Source organism: Pieris rapae, chromosome 15 (assembly GCF_905147795.1).
Source record: "Pieris rapae chromosome 15, ilPieRapa1.1, whole genome shotgun sequence".
Classification (NCBI taxonomy): domain Eukaryota; kingdom Metazoa; phylum Arthropoda; class Insecta; order Lepidoptera; family Pieridae; genus Pieris; species Pieris rapae.
In genome coordinates, this window is record NC_059523.1 from 6,752,381 (window position 1) to 6,766,612 (window position 14,232).

The window sequence follows — 14,232 nt, forward strand, 5'->3', positions numbered from 1 at the left end:
TTTACTTATTGTTTTTCTGTCTACAGGATTTAGTGGAATTATATTTAAATAAAGGAATGGTATGGTGAATGGCCTTAGTTCAATTTCATTATGTATTGCAGTGTCCTTACAATGTTTTTGAAATTGAAATGGATTTATTATACCATTATAAATCGTCGATTTAAAGTGATGTTTCTCAGCGTAGTTTCAGGTCCATTAGGAAAATCAAACTAAGCACTTAGCGAAGCTGCTGTGGACCGAACGTATATTTTCTTATTACTAAAGTGATGATCGACGTGGAGTTTGCGATTAGATATTGTCTTTCGTTTACCTGATTCCCAAGTTTACTTGACGATGAAGTTCCTTTACGTTTTCGTTGTTTAAAATAATCGTTATCATAACCTAATTTTTTACGACAAACTTGAGGTCTCGTTAAGATAAATATTTTTATTCTAAACTTTTATTCGCGTTTCTTGTTCTTTGTTGTTGCCAAAGAACGATTTCGGTTCCGGCAGTATTTGTATTTTGTTCTAAATTATCGAATCAGTCGACTTAGCCCCATGGTATTGTTGAATGTTGGGCTGGGAGCTGGAGGCTTGGTCAAGAATCAAGATGCCATAAAAGTAGTGTGTGAAGAAAGTTGAAAACAAAATTTATATGAAAACTAGCGGATCCGACAGACGTTGTCCTGTCTATACGTCTTTAATTTGAAAATTTCAAACTTTTTTTAATAAGCTAAAACATTCTGGACCATTTTGATGAAAATTATTATTCAAATGTTATGACAATATCTAACGATCCAGCACATGGTCTACAATAACACAATGATAACAAAACTTTTTTTAATTTGATCGCAGCGCTAACTGTGAGGACAGACTAAAATTAAAATTCGAATATTATTTAAAATTTGATAGTGCGATGGTAGCGCCGTCTGTCGGATCCAATGTAAAACATTCCAAAATCAACAACTACTAATTAATTAAAAAAAACATTGTCCAGCGGACAAAATTGTGAATCTAAACCATTCTCGAATCTCCACGAACACACACAAAAAATTTCATCAAAATTGGTCCAGTCGTTTAGGAGGAGTTCAGTCACATACACACGCACACAAGAAATATATATATTAAGATTTGTTGATACTAACTGTCATTTTGTAATGTGATGTAAAGGCATCTTGTCTAAGCCCCTGGGGTGGGCGATTGTCTACTTACACTACTCTTAAGATATCTTGACTAAGCCCCCATGGATCAAATCAGTATTCAGTTTTCATCTTTAGCCTTCGACCAGTAAAGTCAATGTCAACAATGATTTTATCATTTTCTGACAGTTATAAAGTGTTGTTTATTTTCATACATGATATTGTCCAACGTGAATGCTTTTCGTGATACTTTATAGTTTTCACCTATATTATCTATTAATAGAATATTCAATATATCCTATAGAGTCCGCGCCACCACTCATTGCCGATGGACGCGGCGCTAGTGTGGTGTACTAAGATGTTGCTAGTGCTAGACGAATTTTACCCCAACATAACATAAATAAGGCATAGATAAAAATTAAGATTTATAAAAAAAAATTATGGACTTTTCATCAATGTTTAATTCATTACCAGATTTTTTTATAATAAGTATGGTCATCGTGGTTTAGTTCCATAATGTCAGGATCGCTATCAGATGTGTCTTGAATTTCACTATCACTGAATGAAACAAACTAAACCACCAGATCTAGTGGAATATCCACTAAGTTGGCAACACTGGGCGGAGATGTCTAATTTAGTTCCAGGGTTCCCGTCGGCAATGAGTCGTGGCGCGGACTATATAACTGAATATAGGTATCACATCTGAAGTCAACTGTCACGAATGTATTAGTATTTGTGACAAAAATAAGACTTGGCTGTATGGACTAAAGTCCTTTGCCTTTCCCACTAAGGATTAATTGAAAAAAAAAAATACTATTTGTGATACTGTCATTATCATCATGACTGACATAGGAACAATGACAGTGCATTGACAAGTGCTAAAAAGTATCGTTTTCTTCTCAGTATCTAGAAAACAGAAAATTATATTTCAATTAGGCTTTATAATTGTTATTTTGTTTATAAAATAGAATCAATTTCGAAGTGATACAATCTTCTATATATTCTAATTTCCCATTGATCTATAGTTCTAGCCAAAGTAACAACAAAGATGTTGCTCCGGACGCTCCCAAGTGTCAATGATATCTCGAAATGAAATTTCTGTAATGTATTCTAGTAATAAAACTATGTGAATTTGTTTATTAGTGAAAAAGTAAGAATGAGCGACAAAATCAATAGGGAATACTTTCCTCCTGGAGCTCCGGATTTCAACTATAATGCGGTAAGTGTATCAATCAATTACGTTATTTACACCTTCTGTATGGAAGTATCTAATTTTAAATTATTGAGGGTGTATCTTTTGCATAGTTTGGTCACAGACGGTATTCATCACTTCTCTATAGATAATATAAAAACGAACTACATTCCATATCTATTATTCTACTTTTAAAACTTTTAATTGAAATGTATGGCATTTTAAGTTGGTTAAATATGGAATATCACCCATTTCAAACATGTTATTCCTATGAATATAATGTATATCCTATCTAACTAGTATAATTAAACAACAATGTCTGTAAAATATAAACTAAATTAAAATTATAGGCTGTTGCAGACATTTAAAAGTTGTGTGAAAATTTAATTTAAGTAACAGGTTGAAACTTTTTTTTATATGACAAGTATAGACATAGTTTATTTTGACTATTGTGTATATTTATAATATTATACATATAGGTATAATTTTGCAGCTTAAGATACTTTTTTTGCTTATAATATAATTGTTATATCTACTTTTGTTATATAAAGGTTAATTACTTTTAATAGTTAAGTTTATAATAACTAATCTAATTTAAGGATCTCTAAATTCTAACTTCTTTTAAGATTATTTAATAATTTTATTAAATATACATAAGTATATATTTTTTAATGCTTGCTATGTAATATATTTTTTTATTACATATAAGACAACTTAATAAGTATAAAGAAGACTGACAAAAGAAGCTTTATTCATTCATTACAGTCAATATTTATAGATTTTTCCATGCAGAGACAAAAAAGGATATTTATGTTGAGCAATATGTGCTATAAAAATTGTTATTGGGTTCGCCACACTCAAATTTTTATACATATAGACAATTAGAAGAAAGTGTTGCTTTACTTTTTTTTGCCTAATATTTTTTTTTATTTCATGATTTCGGAGATTTCAAATCTGCGAAATCATGAAATCAAATCACAGAAATCCATAGAACAGAAATTGTTCTCAAGAACTATGTTAGTATTTTTAGCAATTTTTTAGTACTTCATTAAGCCTGATGGCAAAAGTAATTCAGTACTGTTAAAGATAAAAAAATACCCTATAAACCCTATAGAATGCTGGTCAGGTTTTTTTGAACATATTTTAGGTATTTATATATATAAGTAATATAAAATGAAAAAGTCCTTTAACCATATGTACTGTTACCTTATGCCGCATGCATGTGATTGAAATCAGTAATTATGCGCGAAATTCGCATCGATTCCGTGTTTCAACGCGGGAAGTTAAAAAATAACATTCATTGTTCACCATTTTCTATTTTATCAACAATTCACTGGTATGAACAATAAGTGGCTCGATCCCACGTAAACAATACGATGTGGAGTAGGCATCTGACACAATTTAATTTGTGCGAAATAATAATAATTTATGAGGTATTAATTCTTTCTTAGTCTCTCACGTTTCTACAAAACGTGAAATTATATTATCTATATTCAAAAACGCTAATTTGTTCATTGTTGTTGGACTTGAAGGCGACTGTTACGTAAATAATTTGTAGTGACAGCGCAGTTAATTATTTGGCTTGCACAAAGCCTTATCGTGCCAAGGGGTTTGATTCGTCGAATAGGATTTACATATAATATTTTCACAATACAAAATGCTTATAAAATGCAGAATATAATAGGTGTGTTCAGTTGAGTTTAGAAATTCAGCAGTAATAGGATCGGGGAGTTATCTTGCAAGTTAAAATGAAGTGTCAACAGTATTGCCAATTCTCCGTATCAGACATAAGATATTGCGAATATGGTTTTCACTGTAGGTCGGGAACGTATAGCGATAATATTACTGCGACTGTAGTACAAGTTTTTAAATAGTTTCTATTACATACAGTAACATTAAATTCATACCAACGAAGGTTGCATGTTCAAGGCGAACTCGTACCTGGTGCCGGCTGGTGTTTGCGTGAAATCTGTTATTATTTGAAGTTATGTTCACTGTCGTAAAATGCTCGATGGAATGTAGGACAGATCTTCAATAATCCTAATTTGGAATATATTATCAAAATCGAAAAATATAAATTCGCATGGATGAATGATGAATGAAATGAACATTTTAGAAAATAAAATATATTATGTAACCGTTTCTTTACACCAGTGGCTTACAACACACTTTTTATGTCACACGTATTGGGTTATGTGAAAATTGTATTTTACATTAAACCATAATGTCTTTTATGCAACCGTAATATGATGTTGAATTGCCTCATTACAAATGCTGGCTAATATTCGTACTTTTTAAATCACTGTCTTAGAATTAGACTGCAATAGATTATACGAGTTTTTCTTATGTTCAGAGAATATATGTATCTCTTTTAGCTGTATTTAAAGCCACGAAAACAATAAGGACAAAATAATCAATAATCAAAAACAAAATAAATAAATACAATACCTACCTTACGAATAAGGGTAGTGATAATTTAGGCGTCATATTTTCTTGTAATTCATGTTTCTGACCGCAAGTGCATTGACGTTTGAAGTTGCGGCATCTATGTCCTCATTAGATTTTCAATGGACGATACCATTTTCAGAGCGATGAATGTAACTATACTAATTCGAGTCAGGGTTTCCATCAAGCCGTTGAAATGTTCTCTTGAGAATAAGGCCCAGTTGTCAGCTGTCTAAAATGTTTAAAGAGTAATTCTTAGTGTATCGATAGTGAAATTTATGTGAGTTCACAGAAAGAAGAATTCAGCTTCGAGATCTAGTTGTAAAATGTGATTGACCACGGCGGCCGCGGATGCAAACTACTTCGAGAGTCCTTAACCTAAGTCTTAAAACTCGGTCGGCCTGCTCAGCTAATCTTACAAAAGTATTTAATAATTGTTACGTTTTGGAACTAGATACATATAAGTAGGTTTTTTATAAGGTTACTAGCTGCCCCCGCGAACTTCGTTTCTCCTTAATGAGATTTTACCGAGCCTACCTGTTTAGTACATACCAACACGGAACATTTTGCTATGCTATCACAGAGACTGCTCGGTTTTCCGGAATAAAATCTTTTTAGGTTGTTCTGTGAATTTTTCTCTGTATAAACCTCAGAGTTCACAACATAAGTTTTTAATAATGAAATAAAAAATAGGGGTTGAAAATTCAGGGTTATATGTATTACTAATGTTGTATCATAATTTTTTTTAAATCTAAAATTGAAAAGAAAATTTAGGGGCGGATTATCCTTAACATTTAGGGGGAAGAAAAATAGATGTTGTCTGATTCTCAGACCTACCCAATTTCACGAGAATCGGGAAAGCCGTTTCGGAGGAGTTTAACCACAAACACCGCGACACGAGAATTTTATATATAAGATAAGGTTTTTTATATGATATACCAATACTTTGATGGAATTATTTCGTCTCTAACACTTTTCACTCATAAAATATGTTCAGACCATAAAGTTGATAATAAACATATTTATTAGTTTTGACATGGTTAAATTTATTCGCTACCCGAGTCGAATTCGAGTTACGAAATATAATTATGATTTGTCTTAGACTAGTAGTGTCTTAGAACAGTAGTAACGATAATTTTCATAAATTGATAGCATTTAAATAACAGGTGGCCAGTTAGGTAAGGAGAAAGTAATAACTAGCTGTTTGTAATGTATTAGAACTTTTGTAATCATACAAATTATGAACACGCAGTATGAGAAAACTCTGGCGGCTTGAGCATTTATGTCTTATGCAATTTGTATTCATAAAAAGCAGACTATGATGTACTGTGTGTATTAATTGTAATCTATCGTTTTTCTTGTATTACACGTCGAGTCCTTTTGCATGGGACATACATAAGATCTACACTTGAACGAAATAAATTGTAATGTAGAGAAACTGGTTTCAAATGTAATTTTACATATGTCAGAGTATATAATGTGACGATTCGTTTTATTAGATTATTTCTATTCTATTGATATATATGTATGAGTAGATTAACAGGTATTTTCATTGGTCATTTAATAAGTCTTTTACAATTCTAATACAATTAAATCTTGACGTTTATATACTGTGGTAAATAATATTTTTATGGTATTCATTTATATAACCAAATTCCGTCAGATGTTCTGACGGACGCTGTATACGGTGATCGAAAAAGAGCGAAAACTGATTTCTAAACGGTTACCCACATTTCCTCGTCACGCTACTTAGTCCGGCCTCTCGTCACGACCTGACGAGCGACATAACTTACCATTTGATTTATGACACGGTGTGAGCAAAGATTAATATATTTATGACAAGGATTTAATTACGTCAGTGCCTAATAAAGGGGATGCCTAACAAACATTGCGGTGTGTTCGGTGACCCGTTTAGAAATTTGCGCTGGATTGGTTTTTTCTGCACAGATTACGCTTGCTGTGTACGGAGGAGGGTGAGTGTAACATTGATGTTCTGCGTTACATTAGAACCCGAGTGATCCTTTAAACGTGTAATTATGATAGTTTTTAAGCGTTACATCATCGACAGTAGGCAAGCGTTCACCTTCAGGCAATCGCGAATTTTGACCTTGAAATTAAAAAGCCTGCAGGTTTTAAGTAATGCTTATCCCTACCACGGAGTTATTGCGTTGCTTATAATTACAAAGGCCTAATGTTAAGGAATTCAACATAAGACATTGTGATTATAATCTGAATGTGATTAGCATTTTATATGTAAATTGTTTTATCATTTTAAACTTCAATGTCAAAGCCATCTCTCTATATCTCTCAATTTTATTTAATGGTCTTCATTAAATAAAATTAACGATAACTTATATAATCGTATATAAACCCATATACAGTCAGGAAATTCTTCTCCAGGCTTAGAATTTCTTAAGAGAATATTTTTAAAAATAATGGTATAATTAACTTTGTATGTAAAACGTGGAGTAATGGCGTCTAGGCATCAGGAATGCTTCTGACTGATAGAATTAAGGACCCTAAAATTAAGTAATTGTTTATTGTTGGTTAAGTAAATGTTTTAATTAAAACTGCATATATGCATTTACCAAAAATCTATATTAATATTTTTATAGAAAATACCCTGATAATCGAACTAATCGTTCCTCTAAGCAAAACATATTTTTAAATAAAATACCAAATACTTACACCAACATGCGAATTGGCATAGTCGTTGTCGTATAAGTTACAAAAGTGATCGTGTTTCGCACCTCCTTATAAGTGCCTCTTAGACACTTGAACAATCGCGCTCTCGCGACGGACCAAGCCGAAGTTCGAATCTCATAGGAGACGCCCTGCGCGAGTCGCGGGAAACCCGCCCTTTCAGGCCGAACTAAGCTCGTCCAAACAGTCCGTGCTGAGCTGTAAAGGCCCTTAAGGCCAACAGCGAGATTCCTTAAAAAAATTGTACAGTCGATAGAAGATTTTTCTCTTGAAATTATATAGACAAGCCCTTTGAGCTGTTGCAATAGTGCACTTATGAGTTCATGTCTGCAAGTTGAGTGTCCGACAAAGCTGTTGTCGTGACATAAAACTTGACACTGTAGGCGTGCCAGTTCGCATAGTAAAAGTTGTATATTGTTACAGAATCATAAATTATATCACAAACTAGATTATAAACCTTATTGTCTTTGGTCATGATGTGTAAATTATTTGCGTGACTGCTATTAGTCAAGATTTCTTATATTTTTATATATATTGAAACTCTTTTGTCTATCTGAGAAAAAAAGAAATTGTAGCTTTTTTATTCATTAATGATAACACAATTAATCGTATAAGCCATCAAGTTTTTCTTACTGCTAACAACAAGTTGAAATAGAAATGTATTGCATAATCGGCGATGTTATCTGAATCTGTCGATTTTATCACGCCTATCAAGATCACTGTTAAGTGGTCTCAGCGGCCTAAACAACTCAACGATAAACTAGAAATCTAATTTTACAGAGTATATTTATCGACTTTAATACTTTTTAAAGGCTCAACCACACTCCTGAATACTTGTAGCGAAAGTCCATTGATGTGAATAAGTCAACATTGGAAAACCCATTCATTCACAGTCATCACAAATTTTATATTACATTATAATCATATTCATTACAGCAATTTTTTGAAACCAGCTTAGTGTTTATTTTAGTTCATAAGTGCCCTGCGGTTTATCAATGTTAAATTATTCTCTTTTATAATGTGTGTTTGTATTTTTAAGGTAAGTAAATTAATTATAATAAATCGTTAGCTTGCAAAAAAAGTGTAAAAGTACCTACACTTTTAGTTTGATTAATTATTAATAAAACCGCACAGTCTGCCACATAAAAATAGGCATGCAAATGTCATATTAAGGGTCTGTTTCACAATGTCCGGATAAGTTCCAAATAAGCTATTTGTTACTTATTGGTATGATAAATAGTATTTTTGCGTTTCACGACTGTCAGATAGCGCTATACGTCATGAAATTCGAAGTATCTTATTTGGAACTTTTATCTTTCGAATAATTTATGTGTTGCATAGCTATTTGGCAATTATCCATACATTGTGAAACAGGCCCTTATTATCATAATGTCAATAATAAGTTATTAGTATTGTCTTTTATTTACATAACTTTTACACATTTAAAGAAAAACACTTTTTTAACGGATTATAGATATGTATTATTATATTTAAACTTATAATTATTTGTACATAATTTTAAATTTACGCGAAACGTCGGTTTAAATTTAAAATTATGTACAAATAATTATAAGTTTAAATATAATAATACATATCTATAATCCGTTAAAAAAGTGTTTTTCTTTAAATAAGTTATTAATAATTTTTGTCTAAACATTGGTCTAACTACTTTCCCACAATATCTCACCTCCTACAAAGCATTACACGGCAGTGATCTATAACTTCTAGGAAGGTGATTAAATAGTTCGATAGCCATGGCGTAACAATTATAATATAATTATAATAACATACACCCTAGAGAAACATGCAGGCACTTATAGCTCTGTTAGATATTTTTTTTAATCAACAGAATAATAATAATATAATATATATAGCAAACATTCGTCAAGCTACAAATGTAACGCAAATCAACATGGAGATCTAGAACGTTCCAATTTTCAGTCTAGATTATCTGAAGTAACTTGAACTTGAGTGGTGTAACCAATATTCATCGAGGTGTATTCTATGTAGCGGTTTTTAATGTGATATCCCTGTAATACGATTCAACGTTGGTCTTATAGCAATGGCTTACATCTGTTTTGTTTTAAGTACCGATAGATGTATTATTATAGAGCCCTCCACTCTGTCAGTCACAATAAGTTTTTTAAACCTTTTTGGATGTTACATGTCCTAAATACTTAACTATCAAAAATATAATTTTCTGATTATGTAAAATTAAACTAAATAATGCTGTACAATTACAAAACTAATATCTAAAATAAAAATGACTCACCTAAAATAAATTTTATTAAGGATCATATATCACAATAAGTATAAGATCCAAAATGCTTTGAAAGGGATATATAAATAGAATAAAAATTATATAATTACTAAAGTCACTATTGAACAGATGGAGAGGATGTCGTTAACGGATTTTTTTCTAGAAGGCTTTTAAAAGATGTAGACTAGCTAATCGTATGTGATCCTAAAAAAATCTGCCTAAAAAGGATTATTGGCGATGTTTTAAACTTGAGACTATTGTACCTTTAATAAAACCGGCACATGTAAAACCATAATGTATTCGTTGGCTTTAAAGGATTGTATTGATCGTCTATACTTAACAAATATCTATATTAAAATGTACTATAATATCCACTAAACAGAACCTAAAAGAAAATAATGATAGTAGTAATGGCGTACCAAAGACGCCAAGATGACAAAGATCATCAGTATACAAATCCTTCTGCAAGTCAGTACTTCTCCTTCTTTTAAATAACTTGTGAATTCTGAGTTTTTCTGAAATAATGTATTGTTATTCTGATTGGCGTTGAAAGGAATTGAAAGTATTAATTGAGCCATAAGAGTAACGTAGGTATTAACATAGATTATATAATAAATATAACATTTCAGTATAGATTATATGAAGTAACGTAGTAAAAATGTTCTATGAGGCCTTTGAATTCTTTGAAGTCGGATATCAGATGTGTTTATTTAGTCCCGTAGAAGGTCTGATTCAGAATTCAATGAAGCTTTTACCTTTAAAATGTTACGGTAAAATATAATAATTTCCAAAGATGTGTTTTATTTAAAAGTAGTTAGACAAGGTGAATGATTACTGGGTAAAAAATAGCTTTCATCATTGTTTACATTTACAGGAATGTAGTTTAAACTGGAAAACAACTTTATGACATTGTAAATATACGGCAAGGAATTGCCATGGTATAGCAATTCACGCTTGCTTTACCATTGTTTTCTTTGTTATGGTAACGATGCATTGTATGTATTTGCCCTTTTAAGTGCGATATCGAGAAAAACACTAAATTAGAATTTATTTTAGGTAGCCAAGTCTGAACAAATTTTTCTCCCTTCATTAATATTATGGAAAATATTTCAAACAAACGATATACGTTTAAAGAACTTTTCTTAACAAAATGAAAATTTTATTTTTATCGGAATTGTATTATAAAGCCAATTGCACGTCGCATTTAGATAGCACTTTTAATTTTATAATTCAGTCTAATAAATAATGTGTAATTTTCAACCCTTTTAAATTTATTAAATACAGTAATGTTATGATTTTTTGAAGGTTATTTATTAAATAAGTGTCACAGTTTATACATTATCAGAGTCTTTTTTGATCTTTTAAACGACTTGATGCATTCTGGAAACTCAATGTAACCGCTTGATGACTACAGTTACGTTAAGTAATAAATTTTGAATTTTTGTAGGCTTTATTGATTTCAGTTAAGAAAATGTATTGTTGCCATAGTCAAGCAAAACGTTTTCAGTTTCGACAACAATCAGTCTTTGAGTCCTTAGTCTAAGATTCACCGCTAAGTCTCAACTCTGAATCTTAACCTTTATTTGCAATGTAAAATCATTGTCAATTAAATGGAAAGTGTGTGTGAGGATTTCTACAGACATTATCGATTAATGATGCCATAAGTTGTTCAACATCCTGTCACTACTCGGAAGATTAAACCGGCAACGAAACGACTTAATAGATAACTTACGTTATGAGTTTACATGGAGTTAGAGAAAGTAAATTTTGTTTATGCTACACTAACTATTAGTATTTCATTAAAGATAAGCAAATGTGAACCCTCAAAAGTACGCAGTAAAACGAAACAAATAAAAATCTTAATTTTTATGTTATATATAACCGCTGGAATAGTTAGATAATCAAAGAAGAAACAAAAGACGACGACAAATGGAAAAACATCCCATTTGCCAAAGACGTTCATTTGCTTTTTAAATGCAAGTAGCTTAATAATCCATCTTGACCCAACTCTGCATACGGACTCACCTGTCTACAATATACCGACAACAAATTGTATCACAATTGTATCAGAAACCAGTGGAAACAGATTGTTGACGACAGACATGAGATACCGACTGAAGAGAGTGAATAATATTCTGTGCTTTGCGATAACAATTATTGTTTTCTGGGTTGAAATCGTTGCTTGCAGACGATGTATTGACCAATTAGTTCTTTTTATTAACAAATAGGATGCGTCTAAATTGTTTATATTGCATCGAAACTAGTACGGTGAAAGTGGATTTTATATATGAAATAACATTGTTCTCATTTATTAAAGGTAAAACACGTTATTTTTTTTAATTTTATCCACCTTTTAAAGACTTCACGCTGTAGTAATTCTATAATTCTATTTTTAATGCATTATATAAAGCGTTTTCGTATTAAGCAGGAACGAATAACGGTGCGCCTATTTTTATAAAATATAATGCTTATTTTTTTGTTAAGGCTGGTTATACGTTTAAATTATAATGATAATTGGGTTATATTATATAATAATCGTATTTCTATGATATTTAAATACCCGCAATACGTTTTCAGCCAATTTTGTTCTGGGGTATCCTCAACGTCATCGTAAGATGATATTAATGAAATGAGAAACATTACTGATGGCCACGATTAAAAGCCATAATTACGTCATTATAATCCACGATATTTCAACGATGAGAAATAATACCAAGATGAATTATTAATAGTTTTCTTATGATCGTTCATTATTCACATTCGCACTATATGTAGTATAGGAATAGTTTTACCGAAATTTATAAGTGGTCCAGTTTTTCTAATATTTTTTTTATATTTGCGTAACACTCGGGATAAAAGAACGAGCGTTTATATTGAATTAGTTGCTTTGGTCTCTGGCAGAATGACCAGTGCTGTGGAATATTTTGCTCCTCAGCATATTACAGCAGTCAATTACAGCCACAGAACACACGCGTTACACATTCGAAACGGACCGAATAGGACAAGAGATTTTTTAAAATATTCTTAATGTTTTTGATATCTTTATTTTTTTCTTTGATTATTGTTAATGTTAGGTCTATGCCTATGCCATTTGTAAGGAGAAGACATGTAGAAATTGTGTACGATGTCTGAACAGCACAAGTTGGCACAGCATACTCTTAGTAATGTAAAATTTAAGGTCGATATGATGATATATTTAATATTAGGAAAAAAAATACAAAAACACTAACCAATTAGACACACCTTGAAATGACAAACCCTTGTTGAACACGCATAAAAGTAATAAGAAGCAAAGTAGGTCATTGCATCACAATATCAGGTCGTACTATGATGGCGATTTTTATACGTGTGTTTTTAGGAGACTCCTAAATGATTTTAACGATTCGATGGATCAGTTTTTATATTATTTGTTTATATAGATATAACCAAAAATACAAGAAAATACGAGATTACAAATTTTACATACTTTTACCAAATTACATTATTAAAAAAGAAGTAATGAAAAATGTGTTTTTCATCAAGTCAAATTGTTGTTCCTTTGCCTCATTATCCCATTGCGTCATAACGCAACACGTCTAAGTGTTTTTTAATAATATTTTTTAATGCAAAGTCTTCTGTATAAACAATGTGTTTTACGGCTACAGAGACGGTTATTTGTTTAGTTGTGTAAATTTAGTTTTTTGCAGCAAAAACGCTGCGCGACCACAAACAAAATTGTATTTCCACTTATTCAATACTCGGGGGCTATCTAGTTTTTAAATTGCGTAACTTTGATGTTAGTAACTTCAAAGATTTGGTAAGGTTTTATTTGTTTTGGTAACAATTTGTCTTTAGATTTTCTCTTTATTACAAATAATCGTTCTGCCTAGAAGCACCACAATGGACTTCATAAACACGATAGTCTTAAAAAATGTAATAGATGTAAGTTTTTTTGGGTTTGGTCAAGTTGAGTGGCGCCAATTGCATTTGGTGAGATTGCTGTTTTGTTTCTGGATTGACGTAGGATATCCACGTCTCCTCACCGGTAACAATGTGTTCTTTTGCACACAAAAATCTTATTACAGCGCGAACTTCACTGCTGGCGGGAGAAACGATTATCGCGGACATTGTCTACTGTACGCACAACTAGCAAAATTACTATTGAATCAAAACAACACCTGAAATAACTGCACGAGTAGTGCACGTACAGATATGTACAAGTTTAAACGTGTTATGACTTGTCGATTCTGAAATATATGCGAACGGCCCTTATTTTTTGAATATGCCTCGTATTTCAACATCTTTACTGTACCTACAATCATATAATCAGTACGAAGGCGTCATACCCTAATCGTGCTAAAAAAGTTAGTCGGAGTTTATAAATACAACTACTTACCACTTGAGCCTTCGTTTGGCCCTTAAAGCCAACAGCTAAATTTAAAAAAAAATCGGTCCGGTCAGTCAGTGGTCACGGAGGAAGCGCATTCCTTAAGCGTATTATTATATTGGTAATAAAATATGAAATATTTTACT

General features: G+C 31.6%; 1 protein-coding gene across 4 annotated transcripts in view; it reads left to right on the plus strand.

Moving 5' to 3' along the window:
* Window positions 1-1,981: 1,981 nt before the first annotated feature.
* LOC110996742 overlaps window positions 1,982-14,232 on the plus strand; it is a 72,048-nt gene continuing 59,797 nt past the window's right edge. For all 4 annotated transcript variants that reach the window (XR_002600299.2, XR_002600300.2, XM_022264563.2 and 1 more), the window contains exon 1: window positions 1,982-2,339. Coding sequence is in view for 2 of the 4 variants with exons in the window: in XM_022264563.2 (XP_022120255.2) it covers window positions 2,277-2,339 (63 nt within the window). In the remaining 2 variants the exon portion in view is untranslated. The remainder of the gene's footprint in view (window positions 2,340-14,232) is intronic.